The sequence below is a fragment of the Anneissia japonica genome, unplaced genomic scaffold (assembly GCF_011630105.1).
Source record: "Anneissia japonica isolate Jap-2015-1 unplaced genomic scaffold, ASM1163010v1 scaffold288005_len623695_cov211, whole genome shotgun sequence".
Lineage (NCBI taxonomy): Eukaryota > Metazoa > Echinodermata > Crinoidea > Comatulida > Comatulidae > Anneissia > Anneissia japonica.
In genome coordinates this window covers 80702-101165 of record NW_022701263.1, presented here as the reverse complement: position 1 = coordinate 101165, position 20464 = coordinate 80702, and the positions used below count along the sequence as shown (strand labels likewise).

General features: G+C 32.8%; 1 protein-coding gene across 1 annotated transcript in view; it reads left to right on the top strand.

Annotated features, from left to right (window-relative positions):
• Positions 1-257: 257 nt before the first annotated feature.
• The window catches only part of LOC117103500 (protein zwilch homolog), a 43107-nt gene continuing 22900 nt past the window's right edge, over positions 258-20464 (top strand). Inside the window, exons 1-6 of the mRNA XM_033244050.1 lie at positions 258-398; positions 797-868; positions 1200-1340; positions 1509-1697; positions 2144-2300; positions 4885-5047. Of these exons, the coding sequence (XP_033099941.1) occupies positions 294-398; positions 797-868; positions 1200-1340; positions 1509-1697; positions 2144-2300; positions 4885-5047 (827 nt within the window). The 5' untranslated portion in view covers positions 258-293. The remainder of the gene's footprint in view (positions 399-796; positions 869-1199; positions 1341-1508; positions 1698-2143; positions 2301-4884; positions 5048-20464) is intronic.

Below are 20464 nucleotides of genomic sequence, written 5' to 3'. Positions count from 1 at the left end.
CCTGCGTCCTAGCTTGAATTAGGTAAAGTAGATAAATCGAAGACAATTATGTTGTTATATTTCTATCGCAGCGATTCATATTAGATACAAGATAGGTTTATTGTCAAATTAAAATATGAAATTAGTTTTTCTCATGGCAACAAAAGTACATAAACAACAAAGAAACATACGATCAATGATGATTAATTTTACATCACATGTACAGTATTAATTCTGTCTCTTATACACATCTAGATGTGTATAAGAGACAGGGTTATGCTCAGTATGATGTTCTCTGGACCATCTTCTCAGAGATGACATCAAAGGATGCAGGATGTGTAACACAAGTTCTTGTGGAGTGTGAATGGGAGGGGGTGGAGATGATGCTAGAAGTACCACATGGTGCCAAGTGCCAACTGGTATGCATCAACTACTGTCAACTTCCACCCCAGATTGGACAACCTAATAAAAAAATAAATATTAACTACCCCAAGTTTACCTTGGGAATAATTATCCTAACAGTAACCCTGTAGGAAGAGAATCACCATCAAAATTATTGTTAACATTATTATCACAATTGTAATATCATCATCATCATCATCATTATCAAATCATATTTGCCTTTATGGTACTGCAGTCTTCTGAGATACTTCCTTTTAATTCGCTGAAGGCAATAGTAAGCTTTTTCAATCCCTACACATGCCAAGATTATTCTCATGTCCGAAACAATATTTTCCAGGCAATATAGTGAAATGTTGGTTGTATCAATTATTGATAAGTTCCCTCGTATCACCCTTATTGTCTACTTATCGCTTAGAGTGTGAAGGCTGCACCAGGGGACAACAGAATTGCCAGTTATTCAATGTACCAAGAATTACAGTTGTTAAAGGTGAAGTATTTGTTTAGTCCTCTTTGGAATTAAATTCATCCATTTATTACGGTTAAATTGTACATTTATATCTAGATTGTGCTGAAACTTTTTGTATGTACTGGTAACTGAATTGAATCTTTAATCTGAATCTTCAATCTTGAAATTATGATGTAGAAATGGACAGAGTTTCTTTCCCCTACACTCTTTCACACACATACACACACATCCTCATCCACACCTACATACACACACAAGCACACCAACACACATATCCACAAGTTAGTACAGTACTCTACACCTTATTGAGGTACAGTATTTATACAAATAAGCAAATGTTTCTGACTTTCAGGGCTTCATAACAGGAATTGAGAAAGGGGAGGTGATGTGGACGAGAAGTTCTGATGAGGGGTCAACTTTTTTCCAAAAACTAGAGCAACTGCTTGTAGATGAGGGAAGCAGTGGAAGTATAGGCAGAGTTGCAGAACTCAAGGTCAGTCTATTGGTGCTTTTAGTACACTTTAGTACAGCAAAGCCTAGCTTCCAGTAAGAAGTTGCTCCCTTTAAAAACAGTGTAATTTTTTTTGTCCCTGGTTATTATGTACTAGGTTTAAACTTAGAACCTTGCATCCTTTTTTTTCATGCTTAAGTCTCTCCCCAGAAATTGGAAGAGGTAGACGAGGAACTATGCGAGTCTCCTTTGCAACAGAAGTTTGTTCCAGCACGTAATGACCTGGATTTTACCGAGAGGCTATGGAACCATTTAAAGAATGCTAGTTCCCTTCAAGACTTAAAGATGGCACTGCAGACTGTGATGCAGACACTGAAGACAGGAGATTTTTATCCTGTTGTAAGTGGTATTGCCATTAAAGTTTACTTTATTATCTTCTGTATAAAATTAATAAATTGTGGTGACTTTAGTAGTGGGCACATCTAAAATGTTATCTCCTGGATAGTGGCGTGTCTGAGAATATTGGATAACAGGAGGGGGTACAAAGGTTAAGCAGCCCTGAGGACTGAAGTGGTGGGGGAGGGTGCAATACTTGAGTTTATTTTGCTCAACAGATTTCCTATGGGGTGTGGGGGGGGGGGGAGGGGGGGGGGGGGGGGGGGGGGGGGGTGGAGGAGGCAGTTTGTATTGAGGCATGCATGCCACTGCTCTGGATCAATTTCAACAGGCAGAAAAGGATTAATTTGGGCCAACTTATAATAGTTATCATGTACTCTAGAACGAGGTCTCAAAATGCTACTACTATGAAAAATTCAACAATATTTGCTTGTTTTTGCATAATACAGGTACATGTACATAATGAATCAAGGCTAGCAAGTCAGATCCGTGCTAGCTATCAGCAGCAAACACCTGTGCTCAACTTAGAGGGTGTAGAGCCCTTAGAGATAATGATTGAGTTGGGACTAGAAAAACTCAGAAGAGATTATACTGACTTCTTCATTAGTAAGTATTAATCTACGCCCTAGAGCATGTCACTCCATGACAGGCAATTTTTAAACTTTTTTTTTAGCAATAGTGCAGTTTAAGATAAATTATGTTATTAATATAGGAATGTCACATAAACTATGTTATTAATTTAGAAATATTTGGTTCTTTTTTGACGATCCAAATCATTCTAAATGTTTGAGGTTGGATCCAGATGAATTTCTTCAATGATCTATGTTATTACTTGTTTAGAAAAATGAATGCTGTGAAAAATAGTGAGTCTGTTGTACCTGTGGAGATTTCTATAGTGCACTGGTGTTAAATACTGTATTTAGAGCTCCAGCTTGCTGCAGAATTTCCAACCTCCCCCTTTCCCAGTCTGGTTTTTTTTCCCTCCAAATTTGGTCAACTTAGATTCGAACTTGAAACCTGCTTTTTATGCTGACTTCTTAAAAAACTGGGCCACTGTGTCTTAGTGTAGAATTTGAATCTAATTAGAAGCAAGTGATCTTTTACACTCCTTGGCATATTTTTAGTTGAGCAGCACTAGTATTTGTAGCTCTGCAAATAACTGTGATAATTATGATACACTCTTATTTTTAGCATTTTAACGACAAGGCATGATCTGCTCAAGTTTTACTATTCACTCGCAGATTCCTCTTCTTTAAAGTTCAAAATTTACATGTAATTATAACATTACATAAATAATTCAATGTTTCCAGATAGACTTTAAGGACACTGACTTATCTATAAGTCAGATAATACTGCCTATAAATCCGTGTTCTTATTTTTTAATGATATCTATAATACACATCCTATTGTGTCCATTAATATTGAAGTGGGTCTGTGACATGCCTTCAAATCACAAGATCATGATTTTTATCCCAACAAAAAACAACTCTTATACACAAAAGATTCCCCAATATTCAGTTGGTTGGATAAACCAGTCCCATTAAATATGCTGAAATAATTTGTTTTTAATAATGACTTACTTTTTAGAGTATTGTAAAGTCAGTACACGCTCTATTTGGTGATTTGCTCACTACTGGTTGATAGATAATATGAAATTATTGTCAAGTTCTGAGGACCCTATAGAAAATAGAGGCCGAAGTAGCCATTACTTCCTGAAAAAAATATGAAAGCCTGTAGGGCTGAAAGAAATAATGGCTCCTAAATAATTAGTGCTTGATTGGGGATAAGAAAAGAATGTGTAAATGAAAGGGATGATGTCACGACTGACTTATAATGAATTATATATTAATTGTAATGCAATTCATTAATGAACTAGTTTCTGTGAAATTGATATAAGATTTTGATCATAACCAAATTATCTGTAATGAAATTAACTGAGAATTGAGCAAAGCTGTAAGAAGAGATGAATCCTATCAATGATGTGGGAAATTCTCATCAACTCATAAGAAGATGATACTTTAATGGTCCAGACTGACTTAGGATGATACGTCTCACTTATTATTCTTTAAGATTGTCAAATGAATAATGATAATTAGTACAAAGAAGTCAGGCTTTGACCTGCTTTTACAGTGACTTATTAGAAATTACAGTAGTTATTAAATTTGTAATTAAATGCTGGTCCACTCATTATTACTCCATACATTTTTTACCATACATTAACCTTTAAGTACTTTTTACTGGGAAAATTAAGCCAAGTATAAATTCTAAAATTACCTAGCACCAATTTCTCATAATAACAGTAGTTATTATTAAATTTGTAACTAAATGCTGGCCCACAAATTTTTGCTGCATACAGTTTTTACCATACAATAAACTTTAAGTACTTTTTACTTGGTAAAACTTAAGCCAAGTGTAAATTCTAAAAATACCTAGCACCAACATATAATAACAGTAGTTTTTATAAAATTTGTAATTAAATGCTGGCCCACACATTATTGCTGCATAGTTTTTACCATGCAATATCCTTTAAGTACTTTTTACCTGGGAAAATTAAGCCAAGTATAAATTCTAAAAATACCTAGCACCAATTTCTCTTAATAATAGTAATTTTATTAAATTTGTAATTAAATGCTGGCACACTCATTGTTGCTACATAGTTTTTACCATGCAATAACCCTTTAAGTACTTTTTACTTGGGAAAACTTAACCTAAGTGTAAATTCTAAAAATACCTAGCACCAACATATAATAACAGTAGTTTTTATTAAATTTGTAATTAAATGCTAGCCCACACATTATTGCTGCATAGTTTTTTACCATACAATATCCTTTAAGTACTTTTTACCTGGGAAAATTAAGCCAAGTATAAATTCTAAAAATACCTAGCACCAATTTCTCTTAATAATAGTAATTTTTGCTACATAGTTCTTACTGTGCAATAACCTTTAAGTACTTTTTACTTGGGAAAACTTAAGCTAAGTGTAAATTCTAAAAATACCTAGCACCAACTTCTCATAATTATAGTAGTTTTTATTAAATTTTTAATTAAATGCTGGCCCGCTCATTATTGCTGTATAGTTTTTACCATGCAATAACTAAGTACTTTTTACATGGGAAACTTAAGCCAAGTATAAATTCTGAAAATAGCTAGCACCAATTTCTCATAACAGTAGTAACATATTATTTTTTAGGACAAGAGTTGGTGCTTCATCAACAATTACACTTCTTTGTGCAAAGCGGATTGACAACTGAAGAGAAAATAGAAAGATTATGTCGAATGCATAACGTTTTAGAGCTTTTGGTGGTCACTGCGATGCTGAATCTACCATTGGAAAGCCAACAGGCATTATGCAGGTAATGTGAAAACAGTATAACCTGCTTCTTTTATGTGCATTCACAAGAAATCCAAATTTTTGGATTGGAATTAAAGCCCACCAAACCGATCAAAAAATTGAATCGTTATGTAAGTTTAGGGACGCTGGCGTACAGTGCATTTGAACTGCGGTCCGAATTTCGGTTCAGATTCGATGTGAATGCAGATGTAGGCTAAACTTTTGTACCTTATTTCCTCAAAGTGCCTTCTGCCAGTAATTAAAAATTTTAATACCTTTGGCTTGTTAGCCAACCTTGCTCAAACAATGGAAATTTCAGAAAAAAAAACATTTTTATCATGCCTACTGCCATGATGTCTCAAGATAAGAAATCTTTATTTTAAAACATTTGTCATACCACCATGTGGTATGTTCTTGAGGGAGGGCCTAATAAATGGATAATAATAATTTAATCTTATAAAGTGCATGTTTCCATACAGTAATTGTGCAAAGTGCTGCTTTTGCTACTCTTCCCCATCAGCCTTTCACGTTTAACAATCCATTCCCTTCCAAGAGCCATCCAAGTAATTTGCCAATTATTGGATAAAAATATATATGATGCTCTATTAAGTAATTCTCATTAGGAGTTGGAGGTGTTTTAGCTGTGAGTGAAATGCCACCATTTGCATGATCAAATCCAGAACCATAAGATATAAAAGTAATAATTGTGTTGCAACTGGCTAATTATAAAGTATAATTACTACAGTATGTGACGCTCTATTAACTAAATAACCAAGACGTAAAAAAAAAATGTTACTCAGTGCTTCTCTCTTCACACGGCAACAAAATGAGTGAGCAGCATGTTCCCATTCCACTTCTGAGTACCCATTGCGTTAGGCTCAAAACATCAGCAATAAATAGCATGTTTTAGAAATCGATCAGGTAAAAATAAAGATACACTTTGGCACAAGCCATGATTAAGCTCGGCTTAATCATGCTGGGCTAGCCTAGCCCTACAGGCCTAGCCTATTATGAGAGATAAACCTATGTTCAGGTTTAGTTTAGCTCGGTAGGGCCTACCCTCTCTCTCTCCCTCTTGAATCTGGGTCAGATCAATATGGCTATTCTTCCACAATGCCTTAGTGCATTAAGTTTAAGTTAGGGTCAAGCCAGCTCCACCAATCAATACTTCGAATTTACGTAAACGCGTCTCAATATGCATGCATCCACCTATATTATTCAAAAGAAACATTTCTCTCATGCCAAACTAGGCTAGGCCTACTGTATATATGCTGTATTTTCATGTACAAGAGGGTAGCCCTACTCTGCATTCCCTAGCCATGCCTTAGTAAAATTGTTTTGGGATTTTGTATGATGCCAAAAGAACAACATTCAATGTACATACTTACTGCATTCCCTGGCCGTGCCACAGTAAATTGTTTTGTATGGAATGCCAAAAGGGCAACTTTCAAACATGGTCAATTTTCAAGCACACTTGGTTTTCAGGCACAGTCGGTTAACAAACATAGTTGGTTTTCTGTTTCTCAATGAATTACTTTAAAATCTTGCTTTAACTGCCCCAACCAGTGCTATTTTATCTCACTTTAGTGGTTTTCTAAATATTCATGTTATGAAAAACGATATGAAACTGCTATCAAAACGTGTACCTAAACTCAACGCTAATTATACAAGGTTATGAAGCATGCTTTGTAAATCATAAAACATGATCTTACCACTGAATTTCTGACATTACATAAAGAATGTAACTGAACGAGATAACATGCAAACTATCTTCTTTTAGTGGTCATATCGTGACGTTCACATAATCGATCAGGTAAAAATAAAGATACACTTTGGCACAAGCCATGATTAAGCTCGGCTTAATCATGCTGGGCTAGCCTAGCCCTACAGGCCTAGCCTATTATGAGAGATAAACCTATGTTCAGGTTTAGTTTAGCTCGGTAGGGCCTACCCTCTCTCTCTCCCTCTTGAATCTGGGTCAGATCAATATGGCTATTCTTCCACAATGCCTTAGTGCATTAAGTTTAAGTTAGGGTCAAGCCAGCTCCACCAATCAATACTTCGAATTTACGTAAACGCGTCTCAATATGCATGCATCCACCTATATTATTCAAAAGAAACATTTCTCTCATGCCAAACTAGGCTAGGCCTACTGTATATATGCTGTATTTTCATGTACAAGAGGGTAGCCCTACTCTGCATTCCCTAGCCATGCCTTAGTAAATTGTTTTGGGATTTTGTATGATGCCAAAAGAACAACATTCAATGTACATACTTACTGCATTCCCTGGCCGTGCCTCAGTAAATTGTTTTGTATGGAATGCCAAAAGGGCAACTTTCAAACATGGTCAATTTTCAAGCACACTCGGTTTTCAGGCACAGTACCTAAACTCAACGCTAATTATCCAAGGTTATGAAGCATGCTTTGTAAATCATAAAACATGATCTTACCACTGAATTTCTGACATTACATAAAGAAAGTAACTGAACGAGATAACATGCAAACTATCTTCTTTTAGTGGTCATATAGTGACGTTCACATACTCCTATAGGGTAAGCGAGCGAAGTGAGCGCATCCTCTAGCATGTCTAATTTTAGCTATCATTATTAAAGTACTTTGCAATTTTTGGTGTAAGTAAAGGAGCTTTCTAATTTATATTATAATATTATTGTTATCAATATTACTGTACTATAGAATAGTGAGTAAAAAGCAGACTACAGTATATTATTGTGAGGAATAACAAGTTTTGTCATGTATACACTATGTTTACAAATACAATTAATGAAATAATCACAAATCCTTATGTCTGGCAGTTTACCCTACAGTAGGCTATCAGTCCTATTATTACATGGTAAACTCACCATCATTACAGAAAGCACTATCAAAGCCATAAGTATAGTTAAAACATATAGGAAATATTCCTCACGTTGCTTAGTGATTGCAACAATTTCGCATTTTCACCATTTATTTTTACATTTTCTTCTGTAGTATCATTACATCTATCTTTTCAATAATGGAAATGGATAATCATATTGCTAAGACCTTCATCGTCAGGGCTGGGTATTGAATTTGCTTTGAATGTATGTGCCACAAGGCTAGATGATATATGTCAAATTGAATAATGTGTATAATGTAAAATTTATTAACTCTCGGGCATCATGTGCAGATTATTTCCATGTATATCTCAGTAAACTTTACAGACATAACTATGAGATGTTACATGAGTTTTACGTGGGATGTGAATTCACAGAATCGTATCAGTCTAATAATTTGTTACATTATGTTATTAATCTAACAAATTGTTCCAGTACATTGTTAGATAATGCAAAAAGAAATTGTTGCATTATGCCAGATTTTGCTAGGTTTTTGTTCTTGTGGAATCAGGTATTACAGTATTTTCGTTATCCAGCTTTAGTGAGTGGTTTGTTTCAGTTGTGAGGTAAAAAAACTAGTGTTGTAGGATTAAAACCCAGGACCCTGGATTTGGAAGGTGAGCACTAACCTATATTCACTTCATCTTTGAATTTGTAAACATGAGAATTTCTATAATATATGATGATGATCTGTAAGTAAGCCAAGCCATTCATCAAAAAGCCATCATAAATGTATGAAGGAAAGCCTCTATGATTTATTGATTGATTAATTGATTACCTGGCATTTTGCTTTTTTTTCATTAAGTCTGTTTTTTATTATATATACCTATCATATTTTATCTGAGAAACACCTCTGCTGATGATTAGAGATTATATTGATATTTGAGAAAAATATGTCTCCATCGGGATTTGAAACTAAGACCTTCCGAAACTTGTTTGAATACACTACCAAATACTATCTGTATATGGAAATTTATTGTTTTTTTATTTAGTATTACATGCGTGCATTCTGCACATAAGTAAATAATTCTGTAACCTTTTCATTTTGTTTTCTCATGAAGTTTTTTTTTTTTTTCATTTTTTACATAAACACTATTTTAAACAATCATAAGCCGACGAAACCTCCAGCGGTGGAGGCGAGTCATCCGGCAATTAGTCGGTTATCCAGGTAAGTATCTCACTCATAGACTACCAACATCACGATTGATTTGTGTAAACAATCATATTGCCTTTCCTAGCCATTTTTTCTCGCGTTAACAGTAGGTGTTTTTTTTTTCGAAACCATAACATTACCTTTTCCTATACTATCGCAGTGTAATGTTTTTCATGTATACCCAAGTTATGTCACGTGACCGGCTGTAAACAAACATCGCTGAATCCGTCTATTAATTAAAGTACATAATTTTGATTAACCTCATTGCTTGTTATTGCTAATAGGCATTTATAGCAATATTCTATGCATAAATACCATGAGCTCCCAATACTTTAATTCCCTGTAATGTAGGACATGACCTCATTTATATTTAGCTGTCTGTTAGTATGTAATGCATGTACTTACTGCAGTGTTTTTTTAATTCGGATGTTTTGTCCATAGGCAGTATTTTCTCAGCTGGTTCCATTATTATTAGTTTCATTACCTGGACACAAATTTAGACTGTAACTTGTATTTTCCTTGACACATTTACAGAAATATTTGGCTTAAATATTTCTGTGTAACTCTCAGTGATGAAGTTTGGGGAAAATTTGATTAAAGATGTATTGTCTATTATGAGCTAAAAAAAAAACTAAAAATTCAATTCCATACTTTGTATATTTAATTAAGTTATTAACTTATATTTAAAACATTGAATGAGAAAATATGTTTTTAATGATTTTATTGAAATTGTAAGGCTTGCATACAATTTGGCATTCTGGCCACGATTTGTTACCACTTTTAATGTGGATGTTTTGATAAAGTGAAATGAAATAAATAATTATAAAAATATGAAATAATACCTTTTCTATATTCTTTTACATAACCCTTAAATTGGCTGGTTATCAATTTCAGGATTTTGTTGTAAAATTTCTGTAAATCAGCAAAAATGATTTTTTTTTGTATCTGTTACTGGTTGTAAGTTAATGTTTTTTTTTTAAATTTAATTGACTATTTGAGGTTTTTGAAAAAAATTTTAGGCAGACAGTGTAACTTTTAAACATTTAAAAAATTTATGGAAAATGATCAAAAGGAACCATCTTTTAGAAAGATACATATTAAAACTATTTGGTTAATGAACAAATTTTTATTTTAAAAATTATCAAGCTTTATTATAAAATTTATGAGTTACTGTATAGGTAGGAACAATATTTTTAATAATTATTCATTATTATATTGTATTTTATTGGTTAAGTTTATTAGCTTAACACATATAGATCGTTAATGAAATACACGGTATGACCTAATAAATATAAGGTTAGGATGTGAATTAAATATAGTTATTGTAGTAATTTGACACTGAACATTAATTGGGGCTGAGGTAAAGAAAATTTATGATTAAGGCCGGAAATGGCACTCTCAGATGTAATTTGAATATAATTTTCTTTTTTTCTCAATTTTTTTTTTTTTTAAATACTAAAAATAAATAATAAATGATAATAGAAGAAAATGCATTCTAGCAGTATACTGAAAAATGAATATGTTTTCTACACTTTAAAACTAACAAGAAAATATTGATTTTCGTTTTTCCAATTTTTCTCCACAGGTTTATTTAGGCCAACTTATTGCAATTCTTGATTAATTGAAATAGTTTTCTAGAAAGTAATTTTAAACCATTTAATTCATTTACACTAATTAATAACAAGAAAGTAACATAGGGATTTTTGAATTTTTTTTTTATGGAAAAAAGGAATCAATCTACATACAGTACATCATGTGAACATTTCTAAGAAATCCAGTTCTGGTTATTTGCATGGTGACTAAATTGCAATCTATGTTAGTTAAGTAGGTAATTTCTAATAGAAATCAATTAGATTTGCAGTATGCATGCTGACTAGAAATAGTCCATTCTAATAATAGAAAATCCGGATAATCTGCTGATCTATATTAGTACAGCAGAGGTGTATCTAGCAGTCTTAAAATGGGGGAGGGGAGCTGATAGGGGAGTGCAAAGGTCACGTGGGAAGCTCGATGGTTAGGTAAGGGACTTTAACTCACAAAATAAGGTAATTTTAGTGATTTTTAAGTACTTAAGCGTGATTTTTTTTTTTTGGGTGACTGGGGGTCTTCGGTATTTTTTGGAGGAATGTGCACCCCCTCCCCTCCCCACAGATATGACACTGTAGTGCAGTAATTATAATCTAAAACCCTAATGGTCCCATATACAAGTTCTAAGATTAAAATTTTGAGAATGCCTTTATTGGTAAGAAGCCTAGAATGATGGTGTTACGATATATTTCTTGCAGGTTTGTGCAAGCGTCTGGGCGGTAAATCGTAACAAGCATTTTGTCCTTACTCAAATTAGTATATGATGATACCCCTCCCATGTAATTGTTACAAACTATCCAAACATACTGTGGATTTAGCAGAAAAAGCATTTCATAAAGTGAGAAGAAATGAAAGTAAAAATCTCCTTGCATTTCCATTATAAAAATACAATCATGCTAGATAAGACTAAGAAATTGTCCTCGAGCACCGATAGGTCTTCTGTCAATTCTATAATGCATTTATCTATTAACATTCATTAAAATAATCTCAAGTCGCATATGGTTTAAAACTACAGTATGATAATTGCTTATTATCATCAGTATTAATTAAAGTGGTAAGATGTTTATATTATCACTGTAGACAGATTGTTAACGACCTTACGAAGAACGATAACGAATATTAATACACTGTCTTCATTATTATCATTCATGCCTAAAACATTCTTGATAATAATACGAGATGAATATGGTCGTTGATTTATGTAAAAGGCATGGATTGTCTACGTTACAACAGATATACTACTTTAGGCGATGGATTGACTAAAAAAATTGATGACGCACTGTAAGCCGTATTCATTTATTGTTTTTGTAAGTTTGCAAAACCTCCCTAATCATTGTTATTATGCTATTATTGTTATTAATTACTGTATTATTATTTATTGTTGTTGTTAGTTTTATTGTTATAGGTATTCTCAATTAATCATCTTTTATTGTCGAGGTGTTCAAGAGAACATAAAAATTCATAATTTGTATTGATGGTTAGTAGAATGAATTTAAGAATAATAATTAGTGTCCAGATTACTTGCAAATTACTGTATATGCATTCATTGTCTGTACCTTTATACAATTGTATAATACTTGTCACCATATTTTCACGAAGTATAACATAATGATGTTCATGATCCCACAGGTAAACAGCCAATTCAGCATTCACAACAACATTGAGAACGTCATCATTGAGAACGTCATCGTAATGATATCTCTGACAATACTCGCTAAAAATATTTTGCTGATGTCAGCCATTAGTCAAAATAATCTGTCTCTAATCTTAGTCGGTGTCCCTCGAGACGTTCTAATTTAATCGGCGTTGTTAAGATGTTTTCATAGTCTTATTCTTTGTTTTTTGAATATGATTAGTTTCATCAAGGGGTCATTGAGGATCCAATGGGACAATGAAATATAAACAGAGACCAAAATTCCATTTTCAGATTTAAGGATTCAATTACATGATTATGTCATACCATGCATCATTCTCAATATCCTTATTACATCAAATGCCTATTTTGAGTAGATAGTTTTAGGTATCATTAATTTCCATGACGATAGAGATGTCAATACGGAAACTAGTCTAACATTACCATAAGTAACATTCATGAAACATTTTAAAAATTTAAGAGCAGGCACATTGACAAGATATATTTAGATAAATGCAGGAACACTCATAAGTTTAGCCACACTGGTAAAATAATATGCACTCTCACCAGACAGCATCATTTTGAAGACTTATCTTTCTACGCTTGCTGAAACGTGACGTGAAAGCTTTTTATCCTATGATGCAGTGCTGACATTTATGGTTTATCTCATTAAACATTATATCGTCTGTGGTGAGTTAATAAATTTTGTGAACTAAATTCAATATTATTAAAGGTTACCTTTATGTACTGTAAGTTATTATTAGGTTTCAATTGAAATTTGGAACTGAAAAATAATTTTATTAGCCAATTAAAAAGTTCATATAATAATGTTATTTGTTGCTTCGGGCATAGTGCCTTAAATTGACTGGTGGTTCTTTTAGTAAAACATTTGAAACTCAGTGAAAACTGAAACAACCATAAATAGTTGTCTCAGGCCTTGGTGCCTATATAAAGCCTTCTCCACACTATCAAATTTTATGGGACATGACTAAATATGGTCATGATGACATCACATCATGACCATATATAAGCACATCATGATTACAGGTATTTATGGGCATACAACAGTTTTTTTGTCAAATTAAAATTGTAAAGTGTTGGCAGAGCTTTATTTGCAGTGTGGCACAGACAGGTTTGTAAGTCAGCGAAATTGTAAAAAAAAAATCTATTTTCCTTATTGGAAGTTCTTTAACTTGTTTAATCCCTTTAATGATCACTTCAATATTTTACTTGAAATTCTTAAGTATTATGTTGATTTCGCCAAAGACAGTAGAATGAGGAATTGAACACACTTGTCTGGCTCCCTCTATAGAGATTCAGTGCATTAAAATATCAAACTGACTACAAAATTTAATAATGATTGTATAGTCATATAATGCATTGTACTGTAAAAAAAGAGAATAGAGCATAGATAGTCCTACATCTTACAATTTATGTCCGTGCAGGTTATATGGATCCTCTTAACAATAGGCTGTAAAATCTTGATTCTTCATAATTTCCACATCTTTGTAAAAGTCAGGCGAACCAAATATTGATCAGAATTTTTTTACTATCTTCTTTTTGTATTAACATTAGAGTGTGGGGAAAAGCTCAGAATAAATTAGCTTTACACAGTGCACAGATAATAATAGGGATGATGAAGATGATTCACTTCAAATTTGATGTTTATAATGCTGCTGATTACACTAAGTCTGTGATGCTAATTATGATAATGATGATGATGATGATGTTGATGATGATGTTGATGATGATGTTGATGATAATGTTGATGTTGATAATGTGTATGATTAAGTCGATGATGTTCATCATTGTGAATGATGTTAGTAATGAAATTTATAATAATATTAGTGAAACTGGTGAAAACTGAATAATAATTATATTACTTAAAATATAAATATTATAATAACTAAAGAACAAAAATAATATCAGTAATGTATAACAAAGATTAACAAAAGTATTGTAATAATATTTTTCAAAATAGAATATAATTACACTGTTATAGTATAAGGAAGAGTCATATTATTATGCAATTTTTTATGAAAATTAAGTTAAAATGATAATAATAGTGTTATTTTAATGATAATTATAGGAATGATAGATATTGAAATAATAACAATATAGTAAAATGCTTTCCAATTTAATTATATCAATTTTTTTTGCATGTTATACATACTTCACACATGCAGAAAGTGTAACACGTAGAGATTCTGTCACATAGATAATTATTTTTTCACATTAAAATCCATTCCGTATCTCGTGGGATTTCAATTTTTTATCATTTTATTAAATTGGCTTTCCATTGTATGTGCTAATATTAATAAACATGAGCAATAAAATAAAAATGTGTGAATTGCTTACTAATATATATTTCAAAACAAAGTAGGCCTACAGGTCTTTGACTGCAGTGAATTAAAATTTTTGCATATTAATCTGTTAATCAACGAAAACTTTTTTTTTTCTATTTGAGTATCATTGGAAGAAGATAACTAATTTGATCCTTTTTTCTTTCTATTTTTTAAAATGTTGTTACGATGTAATTATCATATGATTTTTAAAATGTTGTTGAAACTCATTAAGCACTTAGCTAAATCTAGCTAGGTATACAACAGAGCAGGTGTGGATTCCGACCTTCACAAAGTTCGCTATAGCGAAGGTCAGGGTGAGAGATTAAAATTATTAAAGTAGGCCTAAAGTAACTGCAAGATATGCGAGTTTCACACTCACACCAGACCTATTCAGTTCATGATTCTGTGTAATTAGAAATACCATATTAAATCCCTATTATTAGATTGTCTGAGCTTTAGGGGGATTCGCTCCTGTGCACCCTATCCCTGTGGACCCCATATGTGCTACCGTGAGGGTGAGCTCTGGATCTGTGCCTGCACTGGTACGCTCAGTTTTGTTCAACAATTAAAAAAATTAAAAATTCAGCCACCCAATTAAAAAAATTATGTAAATTCTCAGATTTAACAAGGCATCACCTCTGACTATCTTAACAGTTTAGTGAATTTTCTTTCATCTGTTTACAGCTTCATGGCTCAATCAGGCATTTTGCATGTGCTGTGCAACTGGGAACTTTACGATAAGTTCCCTAGGTATTACCGTACTGGAGTCTTTACTGTGGACACGCTTTCACACTTCAGATAGTCGTATATATCCTGGTTGTATTTGGCGAAATTTATGCGTGTTATGTGTGTGGCAATCAATATTATCAACCTTGCAAGCTTTACTATAATAATTATTTCCTTCATCATGGCTCGCTCATTTCCTACGGCAATATTTCATTACGTTATATGCAGGAAAAAAATGAGATAATGGTGAAAACCTAGTGTAAATGAAATTGTAAAATTATTCAAATCTTGCTAAGCAGTTTCTTTATTAATAATTATTTTCGTAAATTTACAAAAAAAAAAAATTGTATTTATTTTTGCATACAGTCTGTCTCAATACTATAATAGCTTTGGCGAAGGTTTCTCCAGATTGTCTTAAATATTCACTGTACTTAATAAACTAAAGTGTCTAAATCTGAGAACGTTCATAAGTTTATTACCATGGCTGGAAAAATGGCTGTAGGTCCAATAATTTAATTTATTACTAATTTATTTTATTTTTAATGTAGTTAATACGATCTAATTCAGTACATCTATTTTTACAAATCAAATTTACGTGGAGAAATTCAGAGCTAAATTAAGCCATAAAGTTGAATCTTGCAAGGATAATCATCATTGTATTTCAGTTTATCAATTAAAACTTGTTTATATTGCTCATGATTTCTGCTGCGAAAACTCTCATGTGTAATGCTTTTGATTGTAACTGCACCTAAGGACAACCTGGCGCCATTAAGCTCAGTGGTCTAGAACAATCCCAGACGGATGCCAATTAAATACGTATTAAGTATTATCCAATTGATTTTTATAATTGGTATATATCCAATGTGCAATATATGCTTCTTAATTTAGAAATTATATTATTCTGGATTACAATTTAAGTACATAAAAATGCAAAAATGGTAGGTGTGAAGCAAAATATAAATACTGTATGCAATAAAATATAGACATAAATTTGTAGGTTTGATCAAAGATTCCAATTTATGCATAATAACATATTAGAATTTTTTTTTAAATTGATTGTGGAGAGCCTGGAATAGCTATCTTGGCACAGTTATTTACCCAGGATTTTTGAAAGGGGAGAGCCAATTACGTAGTATGTGAAGTGCAGAGCCCCAAGCATGGATGGGTTTGGAAGGGGGTGTTCTCTTCCAATGGCTGGCACCAGGGGATGCCAAGGGCCCCCTAGTGGGGTCCAGGGTCCTCTCTCCCTGGAAGCTGATGCATTTGAATTTTTTTTTAGGATGGTGTTGAGTGTTTTTGGACAAATATTTTAATGAAATTTAAAAATTGCAATAAACACATCAGGATATTTTGTATGTCTAAAACTAGGCTCACTATCACAAAAAATGGCGACAACAATTATTATTACACAAACATTTGCTATGAAGAACATGCTAAAAAAGATAGCCATGCCTTCTATGGCTCCCACTTTGGGTATGTAACTGCTTTGGCATGATTTCGTCTTTGTACAAGAATTGTACATAACACTCTGTGTGTTCTGTGGAGATGCTCCACTGAATTTTCAAATTATTCTAATTTGTTTAATGTTATTGAACCCAGTAGAAGTCAGCCTTAAATCTTTATATGTTTAATGTAACATAATTATACAGGATATTTAAAGTCAATAAAATATTTTCTTCAGGCCTTACCACCTTGTGGGCTCTCCTAAATGTTTTTCATTTATTATTCTAATCTAATCTTTGTAGTAATTTCCATCTAGTGTATGATTTACAAATTCTATACTAATTGCTTATATATGTTTTATATTATTATTATTATTATTATTATTATTATTATCATTATTATTATTACTATTGTTATTATTATTATTATTATTATTAAATTCTCATTTTTCAGCTTCCTGCCTTGTAGTTCCAGTAAATATTTTGTATTTAGTTTGTATTACAATCACGTCTCTACATAACATGTGTGGAAGCTGATTCTCTGGTCCATGTGTCTTCACTCACCTTTGCTTTCATTGCAAAAGCTCCAAACTGTGCAGATCCTGTTTTGCAGACTTATCTAAATTTAGAAAACAAATTACTCTACTTTATAAAAACATTCACATGCGACCGATATACTGTATAATTTACTATAAATGTTTGAAATTCTCCTCTTTACTCATAAATGAACATACAAACCATGAACCATCTCTTATTACAATGTCAATTATTTATTTATCTTTAATCAAATGTATTATTATTATTTATATTTGAAGCATGTCTTTACGAACATTAAATACATAAGTTATATTTTTAAAACGAGTATGTCACAGATATTTACGTCATTAGAAACGAATCACAGTTCATCCTGGTTGAACCAATTAGTTAGAAATTATCCAACCTAAGTAGTTACTTTAATGGCCAGTCCCGGAGTGTCAATCAAACTTAACAACCGACCAATCACGTGTTAGAGCTTGGAAAATGCTCATGACCTATATAATCATGCAAGTTTACGCATATTTTTGATGTAATATTATGGGACTTTTTACAACAATTTTGTAGTGGTGGGTCTTACTGGAACAGCCCATTAACGTGACATGTCCAGTATACTTAGCATTTAATTGAAGATGCTTGCAATCCATACTTTGTGCGCTCCAATCTTATAAATGTGAAGCCGGGAACTCACTGCGCCCCGATGTTCGTTGGCTGATGCGATTTTATGAAGAACGCAACATGACAACGTTTTTGATAAGGATCCGTTCAGACTGCCAACACCAATGAGCAGGCGGCGTCGCGTCGTCTAGAGCCCACAGGTAGTGGTGTTGAATTCGTTGTGCGACAGTCGTGACACAGTCGTGACACAGTGAGTGAGTAGCTTTTAGAGCTTCATGCAGCTTACCGCAACTTTGAATAAGGAACCTTGTTCCGTGGCTTTGCAGTCCTCCTGGATTAGAGAAAATAAATATATTATTTATGATAATAATGTGGTTAAACCACAAGGTTAAAATCCATGATTTAGAATCATGTTTATTAAAGCTTAAAAAGTGGCCTATTTTGAAACATCATTATTTTGGGTCTTCATAAAAAATTCATAACAGACCTACTTTTAGCTAGACAAAATCTGTGTGACAATATTGTCTGACGCAATTTGATGGAGAAAGAATGCAACAAGGCATACGTAATGGATTGTTTTTAATGACGATCTGATCAGTCTGCCATTGATACTCAGCAGGTGACGTTGCTTTGTCATGTACTTATATAGAGCGGAGATGGATTCAAATTCAAATGTCTGATAGCACACTTTAGAAACATACTTTTAAAGATAAACAACTAATACATTTCTTGTTGGGTTTCCTGTCATTTCTGAAAAACAGCTTTACAATTGGATTGGATTTCTTCAGTTTGACAGCCACCAAGGATAACCCACCAAAGTCCTAAGACTAATTTCCAATGGGGTCCTCCTGGTGGTGAATTAGGCAGAGTATCCTGTCCCTCCTCTTTGTACAGCGTTCTTTAATATGCACATGAGCTATTCTGCACATAGGACCAATGGCTTAGACATCTCATCCGAAAGACGGTGTATTTTTTAAACTTGTATTTCAGCCCTCCAGCTGAAATATAAGGAGAGCAGCGATGGGAATTGAACCTGGGACCAAGAGACCTCAAATCAATAAGTGCCTTTTTTAACGTATGTAAATCATCTCAGGATTTTTGCTGTCATGAAGTAAACATACCCTGAAACACAATTTATTCAAAATATGACTTCATATAAACCTGCATTTTCTTGAATTAAATTGACCTGGCATACAACATGAATCATTTTTGTCATGAAAGCGCACATTTATCAATATCATCATATTTTCACAAAATAACTACAGTGCAAGTTCTGATTAATGATAAAAAATATATTTTCTCATATTTTCAAATCTATTATTAGAATTTCATTTTCATTTCATTTATTTTGTCCAATATTGAACACTTTCTTACAATAAAAGTACAAAGTAACAAACTAGAGAAACAAGTCATTTGTTATTAATTATAAAATTCACAAATAAGACTACTATGTTTATTATAATAGTCTTATTTATCTTTATATATTTTAAAGTAATATACCTATTGGTTAAACTTTATATCTTACAATTTTTGTTTTGTTTGAGATTTATTGATTTTTGTTTGTCATCCCCAAGGAATTTCTAAACTCACTTAAAATCTATGTGGTTACCAACTGTAGAGAAACATAATTACCTGATATTTTATTACCCATTTTCCTCTTCATTTTTCTTCAGTTCAACTTTTCAACTTTATTGATTCTCTTGGAGACATTTCTTGAGAATTTAAAATTTACAAGATTCACAAAACCATACAAATTTAGCAGTAGCTAAGTAGGAGATTGCCAAATTCTGATATAAAGCAACTTAAGCTAATTTCAAAATTACAGCAGATAGAATCAACCAAGTGCTCTTTATATTAGCAACATGCGTATATAAATAGTACCGGTACTGCCTTCCAAATCCTATGTAACAACAATTTAAGTACTGCAACTGGCCATGGTTTTTCGAACTAACCTCCTAAATTGATGAAGCCACCAACTATTGACTGTTTTAAAAGTCACTTGGGCCTACTTCTTAAAACAATATTCGCATTTAAAGCACTATTATATTTTAAATGGCAATTCACCTTGTTATTTATCATTGCACTTCAGCGCTTTCAGGCTTCTTTGCATCTGTCTCTTATACACATCTAGATGTGTATAAGAGACAGAAGTTGTGGAACTTGTTACCTTTATTTATTCATGAGTCACCTTCTGTCACCATTTCCAAAGAACGACTTAAGACCCACTAATTCTCGTCCCTTTAATTTATTTTTTTTTTCTATTTCCATGCCAGCCAGCTTTTATAGCTTTAACTAGGATAGGAGGCGCCCGAATCCGAGATGGCTGAGACTCAACAGGTGCTGACTGTAGTTCAATTAGATTGAACCCTAGCCAGCGATGAGGGCGTATCCCCATACTTCGGTTTGGGTGCTGGCATGGTATTCAAATTTCACTTCTTTTTTATTTTGTGGTTTTAGTTTCCGTTCCATCTTTACACTTGCCTGATAGCGCTTAGAGACTTTTTGTATTTTGCGCTCTATAAATTAA